The 11,683-nt window shown below is 34.8% G+C and overlaps 1 protein-coding gene across 1 annotated transcript; it reads right to left on the reverse strand.

The window, feature by feature from the left end:
• Nucleotides 1-7,444: 7,444 nt before the first annotated feature.
• LOC109172556 lies at nt 7,445-9,240 on the reverse strand. The gene has a single exon (XM_019321732.1). The coding sequence runs from the start codon at nt 8,619-8,621 to the stop codon at nt 7,812-7,814; it is 810 nt and encodes a 269-aa protein (XP_019177277.1). The 5' UTR covers nt 8,622-9,240; the 3' UTR covers nt 7,445-7,811.
• Between the last annotated feature and the right edge of the window lie 2,443 nt (nt 9,241-11,683).

Here is an 11,683-nt window from a genome sequence, read left to right on the forward strand (position 1 = left end):
TCCCTATGCTCAACTCAGTTTCATTTCTGTCTTTAATTGTTTTTCACTCTACCAAGGAGCGGAGTGTTAAAGATTTTGGTGAACAATCCCAAAAGGCCAGAGAACTTGCACATATTTTAGCCTTTAAACCCTAAACCACTTACGAAATGAATATCCATATTTCAACCCGGCCCGAAAAGATTAATTGTGGTGGTAGACTTTGTCATCATGGGCCGTTATAACTAAGCTCTGGATTTCGTTGCCGGGGCGAACTTAAATGGACATAAACACTGAAGTTTTTTTTGTTTTTTGTTTTTGGGCCCAATTTTACATTTGAAGCTTATTGGGTAGTTGTAAATAAATATATGAACAACAAAAAACTAGTAAAATTAAATTATCAAAATAAATTCATAGATTTATAAGAATCCAAATTCAAAAATTAAAATTCTAAGTATTGAGATGAAAAGAAAAAAAGTATTGAACATTGTTGCTATTGTTGTGTTAAAAAAATACAGTAACTTTTAGCAAATGCAATTAGTTTTTCTTATAATTTCATCTATTATAATTAGATTTTAATATCAATACTCTAATAAATGAAATAGAAATATTTTGTTGACATAAGTCAATGAAATATATATTCCACATCAAATAAGATACAATGAAAAACTAAATTCTTTTTCAAAAAAGAAATTAATTTTTAGTTTTTTTTAAAAAAAGTTAAAATAAATATAAGTTAAAGTTTCAAATAAGAAAATAATATGAGAATAGATACACATTATTCATTAATAAATTAAACTATGTTTATAGAAACTACATATACACACATGCGTGTTTGTACAATTGTACTTTACATAATATAATTTACAAAAGAAAAACAATTGAGGATAAACTTGGTAAAAGTTATAATTGTGCAACACACATAGCACAAAACAAAAGTATTTAGTGCCACTTATATCACTAACAAATTTTTAATTTTAGTTAAAGAACTAATATTTAAAAAATGTCAAAAGAAAAATGTGGAGGATAATTTTTGTTTTTGTTTTTTTTTTTTTATATAAAAAAAAAGTGCAATGGAACAACACAAAATAAACACTTAATACAACTTATACTACAAACACAATTTGTATTCCAATGAAGGATTACTAACATCATTGAACTCTTATTAAATTTTAGAGATTAGAGATATCACAGCACGACAAATTATACTGTAGGCCATGGTCTACTTTGCATTCTGGACCCTGGTCCAAACTCCAAAATAACCTTCTGATTATGTGTCTGCAGTTGACATATTTTGTAATTCTAGTTAATAGTTTATGTCCATGTAAATAAATTGAAGGCACTTACATATTAACTACAGACACAAACTATTAACTGTAGGTACAAGCTATGTTATCTGCAGACACATAATTGATGTGTTTGGTTGGAGACTTTTGCATCATACTATGGGTTTTGATATACATTTTCCTACTTTTGTTATTTACTATTGGAATCAAATTCTATAGTAATGGCAAAACTCATGACTGATCTACTTTTAAACAATGGAATAAAAAATAGAGAAAAAAATGAAAAATAAAAATAAAAAGTCATTGTATATGCATTAGATATAGAATTTTAATATAGTTATATACACACATATGTATGTGTATATATCTTTATTATATATTTTTATTTTAATTAATTAATTATTTGTTTGTTTTGATTCGAATTCCTATTTACTATCAAATAAAGTAACTCATTTTTACTTAAACTCATTATCATTACCAAATATTTGATTCTATTACTATTTCGATTCTAATGTTTGAACAAAACACACCCAATATGTTACCATATTATGTGTCTGCAGTTAAATTATTTTGTACATACAGTTAATAGTTTGTGTTTGTAGTTAACATGCCATGTGTCTTCAATTTATTTATAGGCACAAACAATTAGCCGCAGGTACATCATATATTAAATGCAAACACATAATTTTTGTACTAGAGTCTACAATGCAAGATGGACCATGTTCCATAGTATAACAATTGTCAAAACTCCTCCTCCCTTAAAGAAATTCAAAAAAAAAAAAAAAAAAATCAAAAGAAGTAAGGGGGTGTTTGGTTGGATGTAATTTGGATGTAATTGAATTGCAATTCTGTGCAAGGTCCAATTATGCCGTTTGGTTGGAGGGAATTGCAATTCCACCGAATTGTCCAATTACGCCGTTTGGTTGGAGGGAATTGCAATTCCACCGAATTGCAATTTCCTCCAAATGCTGAATTCTAATTCATACCTCCCCCCCCCCCCCCCCCCCCCCCCTCTATGAATTGGAGTTCATTGTTTTGATGGGAGAAGAAAATGTATGTGAGGACCATTTTACCCTTCTGTCTTATTAGCTGTACTTCCTTCTTTCCCTGTTTCTTCCCTATTCATCATTCGTTCCTTTCTTTTTTCTTTTCCTTTCCTTTCTATCGGCATGTTGTTTCTTCCCCATTCTTTTTGTTTTACTTTCTTCCCCATTTTTTTTGTTTTCCTTTCGTCCTCTTATTTTTGTTTTCCTTTCGTCCTTTTATTTTTGTTTTCCTTTCGTTGTTATTATTATTATTATTATTATTATTATTATTACATAAGGGCATTTCAATCATTGTATCACTTATTCCCTTTCAATTTCATGCCTTATTCTTACATACCAAACACTGTAATTTGAATTCCTACTTTATTCCTACCTTATTCTTTTCCCACCGAATTACAATTCATTTCTACCCTAATTCCTTCCTTCCAACCAAACACCCTCTAAAGAAAGCAAGAATTGATCCACAAAACATGTTTACCGACAAAGCATTTGGGAAGATGTAAATCATGAAACATGATTTTCTTTCAAAGTTTCACCTCTGTGACCAATTGAGCTGTTCATACGGATAATTTATAGTGTTGTTTATTGATATTCTTAATTTGAACAGGTCAGTGGAGTTTGCTCCCATAAAGAAAAATTGGTATTGTTTTGCTTAATGCAATGAAACTAGATTTTTTTTTTTTTAAAAAAAAAAAAAAAAAAGTGGGAAAGCTAGTGACTAATAATTCCACGCAAAAGATGATAGCTCAATTCCTAGAAAGAAATATTCTCTCCTCTTTAAAAACCGCAAAACGCTAAAGCTCATTTCCCAGCCTAACCCTCTAAGCAACCTAAAACAAAAGCCTTTACTTTTCCGCAAGGCAACACCTCTCTTTAAAGTGTCAAATTCATCTTCTATCTGCATAACTTACACTCAACTTTAGGTTAAAAGTCCGAGTTTCATTGAGATATATTATACTCCGTATAAGTGTACCTTTAGTTATATGAAATTTTTAATGTTTCATTATTTAGTGGCATGTAATTATAATTGTTGTAGGTTTAATCAACTTGGGTATTAAGATTAAGTATGTAATAGATCATTGGTGTTTAGTTATTAGTATTAATTCTTACGTGTTTGGAATATTATCCAAGTACAAATGCCTATAGCTAGAATAGTAAGGTAAGAATACGTTGTTTGGATTTTTTTTTTTTTTCGATCGTCGGATACAATCATTAATAATTTCGTCGTTGAATTATAGGCACATCTATTGAGTGGGACAACTGGCCTGAAAATTTAAAATTACTCCATACTCAAACTAATGATCGAACTGTTGACCTTTGGTTAAGGATTGATAAGTCATTTCCACTCATCCACATCCTCCAGGTTCTAGATTCGAATATTAATGTTGAGTGTAATGTGAAGAGTTGATATTTCATTATGCTATCTCATAATACAAGAGTCTAATCAAGCATAACCTTGGGATCAATAGAATCGATATGATGTCTCGTCTCCTATATGCAATGTCAATAACTTCATGTTTGGGGGTGCTAGCTATTTGTATTAAATGTTCACGTGATATGCATGCTAACAAGCTTGGACTACTAAGTCTGGAGCGTTATGTTGTGCAACCGTGTGCACCATACAAGGTGCACACGGAATTGGATCCATAATATTTATACTATAGATCCATAATTTCTATACTATAGATTCATAGTTTCTATATTGTAAATTCATAATTTCTAAACTGTAGATTCATAATTTCTATACTATAGAAGTATAGATTCATAATTTCTATACTGTATAGTTATCAAATTATGAACATATAGTTCAGTGATTTGTGAATACAGAGTTCAACAATTAGGAATATGAACATTGAAAATTATGAACATAGAATTTTGTAATTGTGAATATAGAGTTTAATAATTATGAATTTATAGTATAGAAATTATGGATCCAATTTCATGTGCACCATGCTTGATGCACATGGTTGCACAGCATAATTTGCCACCAAGTCTAGACCGGACCAGTTAATATTATTGAATTTGGGTAATTAAACTAGGTAATGGCCCAACATTTAATCAAATTGTTACTTTGATGTAATTACATTGTACTCCATAACTACTATTCCCTAACAAAAGGGTATGAATACTAAACTAAAGTCATGCCAAAATGCCTAACACTCTAAGAGCATCATTATTAGTTGTAATTTTTTGCAAGTCTGACTAAAAAAAAAAAAACAAAAAAAAAAACACTCCATCTTAACGCGCCTAGCTGGGCGCATGCAGGCATGGGCTAGGCGTTATGGTTGCACCACACGCGACTAAGTGCAACCAATATTTACACATGGTGGGATCCACTTCATAGACTAAAAACCAGCTCCTTGCGGGAGAGTTGAATTCTTCTCTCTCCTCTACATAAGCATTTTCACCTCAAAAACCTACCAAAAAACCACTATTGTGGCTACCAACAAGAGATACCACCCAACTCAGAAATAGAAGCTCCAAAGATTTCTCTACCCAAAACAACAACATAAAAAACAAGAGAGACAAACATTACTGCTGGAAAAGCAGCTGTGTTCACAAGTCTAAATCCAGGAAAAGACACTGTTTTTAAATTGGGTTTGGGGCAGGCATGAAACTGGTCCAGATTTTGTCAGAAAACTCAAAATCCCCAAATGTTAAAACTCTGTTCCTGCACCTCACAGATTCAAATTCAAATTAGGTAAATTGCTTCTTGTGAATGCCAGGTAAGTTATATATGCAGTGGTCCCTGTGAAATTTTTTCTTATATATAATCTGTTACTATAACTTACAAGAGTAATTATGATGGGCCCTGGCTACCCACACCCACCCTGCCCATGGACCACCAGAAAGGTCCCAAGTCTCATGCCAAATCATTTTCCCTTTATCCTCAACTAACCTAGGCTTCAAGTCTCCACCATGGAGTCCAGAAGCATCTTCATTTGAATTTTCAAACTCATACACCTGGGAGAAAAGGTGTTGAATTGAAGCTGAAAGGGTTTCATCGCTTAAATATGGGTTCAGAAGTTTGAACTCATGTGTATGTAGTAATGTTTTTGTGAGAGTTTCTTAAACGGTGGGTTCAGAAGTTTGAACTCATATGTATGTAGTAACATTCTTGAGAGAGCTGTATTAAACGGATCTCAACCGAAATTCAATTATATTAAACTTATCCCTGGGATGCAAATTGAGGTAGATTAGTCTCATCCATGGGAATATATTAGACATAAAATTTATATTTATGAAAAATTTTACAATGTCCAATAATAAGAATGTCAATTATTATACAAAGAAAGAAATAATGGCACTTTAAGTTCGTAAATGAATTGTTGGAGAACTTTTTAGCCAGATGGCATGATATCTATGACCTTTCTGGTTGGAAAAGGTAAAAGTTCAACTGTACTCACAAAACACAATTATAGACTTCCAAATGTTTTTTATGATCAAGATTTCCTCCTTATTAAAGGTGGTCATTTGAGCGTATTAATCATCCATCTTCTTATCCTATACAAATTTTCTCTCTTTAAATGTTTTGAATTCCAACTCGTTGGAGCCAAAAATTTTATCTAGTGGGAGTAAAGGAGATTTGACATCTTCACCCCTACAACAATAACACATAACTATCTAAACTACTTCATTTTTGAGTTGTTTATATCTATATTATCTACTTATATGTAAACATTTACTATATATATATACATGGTCCCACTATATATAAGGGATGGGGGAGGCGTATTGAAAAGTTTCTCTGTACAAGATTCAATCGAAACTCAAGTTAAGAAAAAAAAAATTATCTATTTTAAAAAAATTATTTTGGCATATTCAAAGTGTCGATTTACAACTAACTGAAGCCACGGTTGAAGCATGTGTTTTGTTTTGTCGAGCATATATAATATATAAATATAAATGTACAGTCTAACTATCAATTTTAAACATTTAATTGAGACGGAACGCATCATTCAATTTAATATAAAAACCAGCACCATGCAAGACATATGTCATGGTTTGGAACACATCCATTGAGGGTAAAATCCCAACTGTTTCCAGGTACTGTCCCCTGGGCCCTGACAACAAAAACTGGTTGGCATCTTTTCATGTGGTTGCAGAATGCCTTCTTCATCCTTAACAAAGAATGGGGAGGGGGAGGAACAAAATCACTGTTTAATGTTCCTGATTTGGATGAAGAATTAACAACCATGATTTTTTTTTTTTTTTTTTAGAAATAACAACCATGATTAATATGACATTTGGCAAGACATTATCAAGTGTACAACTGGCAGATAGGTGCAAATGACTTTGGTGTTTCTTACCAGACATGATTGGGCATTAGCTAAAGCAGCATGTCCAAAATCATAGTATCATATGACTTTAGTTTAATCACTCTCTTAAGCATTGTAAAACTAAAATTTATAGATTTAGTCTTATACGGATATTATTGACTCATTTCTTAAACTATTGTCGTAACTTCTTCTAGTCTTGCATTATTTTTTAAGGAGGTTTTGTCCTAAACATTAACAAAGACGTTACTCTTGATCATTAGGTCAGGTCAAAACATAGTAGGGTCAATTAAGAAGATGCCTCTAGTCACCACTTAAATAATGACTTGGGCACTAAAAGTGGTTACTGCAATAATTTAATGATTGACTCACCAGTATATGTATAACTTAAGGACTAAATTTGTTATTTTCTTTATTTTAAAAAAATGGTCACAGGAACTGTATTCTTAACCTGGTGATTTTAAAAATTAACAATGGCCAAAGCAATGATATGCCAGCAAAAGGAAAAAGGGAAAATAATTGGGACATAGTAATGTGGCATGATATCATGCATGTGCACCAACAGTCCGAGATCAGAGAAAGAAAGAGCCTTTTAGGGTGTGTGTCTATATATATATATATATATATATATATATATATATATGCTGTGTCCCTGGCATAAAACATTATGATTCATACGAATAATTACTTCAAGCTTCAACAAACAGAGGCCATATTGTTAATTGAATAGGTAAACAGATCACTAGTCAATAGGCCAAAAGCTGGTCTTATTTAAATTATAATGTAATTTTATGTAAATGTTTGGTGGTGAGTTGTGTTCTTTGTACTTATATAAATCATAAAAACACAAAGGTTTAAATTAGTATTAAATCGACAAGTTTTTTTTCACCAATAAGCCAAAAGCATGCATAAAATGGAACTCATGATACTTTGTACAAGGATTTTGATTTAGAAATTTAGAAGCAGAAGAGGAAAAACATAAACAATTGCTAATAAGGCCTACAAGCAATTCAATAAATTAAAAAGAAGGAAAAAAGAAAGGGGGTGTAATCTAGATTTCTGTAACTTTGGTTAATGGAAGAAACAAGAGGATGATCTAAGCCATGTTGGAGATCTAGTGCATAGCAGAATGCCAGAATTGCTGTCAAGTGGTAGGAATGTTGGGGGAGAAGAAGGCAATGGGAGTACCTGTGAAGGAGATGGGTGGTACCAGGAAACTGTTTGTCTCAAACCTCTGTTGCTTTGCTACTATCAAGAAAAGACATAAAGGAGCCATCTTTCACTTCAGTGACCCCATTTGAGTTTGGAGAAGGCTTGGGTGCAGAATCTTGGACTGAGCCACCATTCCTGAGGGCCCTTTTCTCAGCTTCTTGAACCAGCCTCTTAATCAGCTTCTCCTCAGCATCTCTCAGGAACTTCAGCTTGGGAGGAGGAGAGGATCTCATCCTGTTCAGGGCTGCTTCTGTTGAGGACTCAAACAGAGGGTTGAAGTGCCCATGGTGGCTGTAAGACTCCAAAGCCAGAGGCTTTAATGGAGGTGAAGACAGGGGGGAAAGCAATGGTGTTTCAACACCAATCATAAGGTCATGGCTCAAGCTCCTAGTTCTGGAACCCTTCCTAGATTTCCCATCCTCAGACTCCAAATCCTCCTTGGTTTCCTCTTTGATTGTGAACAGAAACCTAGGAGGCCCACAAAGGTTATGCAGCCTCATCAGCTCTGATTCCACCCCATCATCTTCCCCAAACCCTTTCAACAGTGAATCCTTCCCTGTTCCCACCTCCAAATCTTGGCTATATCCATTCAATTCTGAGGTTGTTAGGGCTTGGGTGCTGGTTCTAGTCACCACAGAATTTGATTTCTTGCAACAAAACAAGTAAGCAATATCACTCCCAATACTGGTGTATTCCCCCTCAGTTTCTCTGTCTCTGATTCTTCTCCTCACCCATAACAAGTAATACAGCTCTGCAACCAGTCCCATAAGGATACACCCAAACACAAAACTCAAACCAATTCCTAAACCACTAAAAGATGCCATCTAAAACTGTAAACTTAAACAAGCCACTCTCCTTGTGATTCTCTCAGTTAAGCATAGCAACAAACACCTCATGTGCATATTGTACTCAACACTAAACTTTGGGTAAACTCCAAAACGAAATGATATCTCCCAGGAAAGTAGAAAAGGGTGTCAAAAAGTCACGAAACCCATAAACACTCCGCCCTCGAATTCCTAAGAAACACTGAAACACGAACGCCTTTCATAGCTTCCTCTGATGTTTACATCCTGAAAAGGCCAGCAATGATACTTCGTACAAAAGCTTTCCTATGTGTTGCCTTAAAGACACGCAAACAGGAAATCGGAAGGAATTTACTGCGTGGGGAGAAAAAAAAAAAGAAGACTTTTTTCTATCCCTCTGCGAGACCCCGGATAGAATTCAAGAAACAGCAACAAAGAGAGGAGTGAAGGGAAACTGGTTTGAAATTCAAAGGTGTGAAATTATTGGTTGGAGTGAAGTTATAAAGTGAAAAAAATGTTGTTGATGCGTGCAGAATGGTTGGAGCCTTGGAGGGGTCACATCCGTCTGGAGATAGCTCACATGGGTTGGCAAAAGCTTTGCATGCATTGATCAAAAGAAACAAAAGTATTTAAGGAGCTTGAAAGGGGAAGTGGAGATTTTCTTAGGGTCGGATTCTATGGGGTGGGTTTGATTAAAAATATATATCTAACAATTGAATTAGCAACTTTATTGGAGGTAATATTTAAAATGATCCTCGACTATAGTAATTTTTTTCAATTTCGTCTTAAACGATTTTGGTGATTTAATATAGTCTCAAATTTTTGTATTTCGCTCAATTTAGTCATCCGTTTGTTATTCCGTCAAATTAGTGTTAAATAAATGGACAATTCAGTAGTCTCAATATTGACATCTCTTTACTCTCAGCACTGCGTGCAGTGTGAAATCTCTTTTTCTTTTACGAATTACTTCTAGAATTATCCCTAAACCTGCGAATCAAATTTTATATTCGTAGGTTTGAGAGTAACTCTGATAGTAATTCGTAAAAAAAAAAATTTTTTTAAAAAAAGAAAAGGATTTCGCACGCATCAACAACATTTTATGAGACTAAATTGAGCAAAAACACAAAAGTCTGGGACTACATTAGGTCATCAAAGTCGTTTATGACGAAATTGAGAAAAAACCATTATAGTCGATGATCATTTTGGATATTAACTCCTTTTTAATATAAAGAGTATGTTGTAGTGTTATACTCACTCGGCAAATTATGTCGTGCATCCGTATGCACCATGCACCATGCATGGTGCATACGGATGCAAAAACGACGTCGTTTTGCATCAAAACGCGCGTCTTACTTAAAAAAGAAAAAATCAGTTTCGATTCCCAGCAACAACATTATATTATTCATTTTTTAGTTCATTCATTCTGAATTTTTAGTTATGAAATTCTGGATGTATAGTTATGTAATTCTAGATATGTAGTTATAAAGTTATGGATGTGTAGTTATGCAATTCTGGATTTATAGTTATGAAGTTATGGATATGTAGTTATGCAATTCTGGATGTATAGTTATGAAGTTATGGATGTGTAGTTATGCAATTCTGGATGTATAGTTATGAAATTATGAATGTGTAGTTATGCAATTCTGATTTTTTTTTTTTTAAGTTAAACGTCAAAACTACGTCGTTTTTGCATCCGTATGCACCATGCATGGTGCATACGAATGCATAGCATAACGATTGTACTCACTCGGTATCAATAAATTATACCATGGGTCAAGGTCTACCTTGCATTTGCGGACTCTGGTCCAAAATGACAACAGTTAACACATTATGTACATATAAATAAATTGAAGAGACATAATATGTTAAGTACATACACATTATATATTAACTGCATACGCATAATATGCAATTAACATATTATGTGTCTTTAGTTAACAACTTAACATATTATGTGCATTTAGTTAACAGAAAAAATTTAATTACATATTATGTGCATGTATGTAGTTAACAATTGGGTGAATCAACGATTTGGTCCCTCAGTTATTTGCGACTTGTCAATGTTGCCCCTCAATCGTGTATTCATCGATTTAGTCTCCGAAAATAATTGTTTTTCGTCAATTTAGTCCCTATGGCCGTATTCCGTCAAGACTCAGGCGAGAGCTCCGATTTGTCCTGAGCATTTTGGTCTTTTCACGCCTTCTTCTTCATTAACTCTGATCAAGCTTTGCCGGAGAAGCTCAAGCTCGCCGGAGGGAGCTCCATCAGCTTTAGTCATTTCATGTCTTTAGTCTCTTCCATCAGCTTCATCTCTCTCTTTTTCCCTCTGCATGTGTCAGCAACCGTTACTCCTCCCTCCCTCTTTGTCAACAACGGCTAGGCAGTAGCTGCGGTGCACCAACGGCAACACCGGCGGACTTGCGAACTTCTGTTAGCAAGAAACTCCGACGGAGCAGCAGCGGGACCAACAACAGTGTCATCCATCTCCGGTGAACAGAACAACGACTGGGCAGTAGCAGATCAAAGTGGCGACGAGGTCCGGTGGTGGCTCTCCCTCTCATCAATAATGGCGGTTGCGAGCGGGGTGGGAGCTTCGACGGTGGACTTTGGAGTGGCACGACGGTGGCAGGACAGAGACCTTCATCTCCTTCGTCCCCTATTTCTCCAGCGTGATAGAGCTCAACGGTGGTGGTTCGGTGGCTGTGCTCAGTGGCAGTTTCTGCAACGGCAAACAAGAACAACAGCTACGGGCCGTGGTCCATCCTTCTCGTCTGACGGCAACGAGGAGCAGCAAGTCAGCAGCGACGAACCTTCCCTCCGGTGAGCTTGAGCTTCTCCGGCGAAGCTTGGTCAGAGTTAATGAAGAAGAAGGCGTGAAAAGACCAAAATGCCCAGGGCAAATCGGAGCTCTCGCCTGAGTCTTGACGGAATACGGCCATAGGGACTAAATTGACGAAAAACAATTATTTTCGGGGACTAAATCGATGAATACACGATTAAGGAACAACATTGACAAATCGTAAATAACTGAGGGACCAAATCGTTGATTCACCCTTAACAATTTTTTACCAAGGTCCACAAAT

The sequence above is a fragment of the Ipomoea nil genome, unplaced genomic scaffold, assembly GCF_001879475.1.
Source record: "Ipomoea nil cultivar Tokyo-kokei standard unplaced genomic scaffold, Asagao_1.1 scaffold0146, whole genome shotgun sequence".
NCBI lineage: Eukaryota > Viridiplantae > Streptophyta > Magnoliopsida > Solanales > Convolvulaceae > Ipomoea > Ipomoea nil.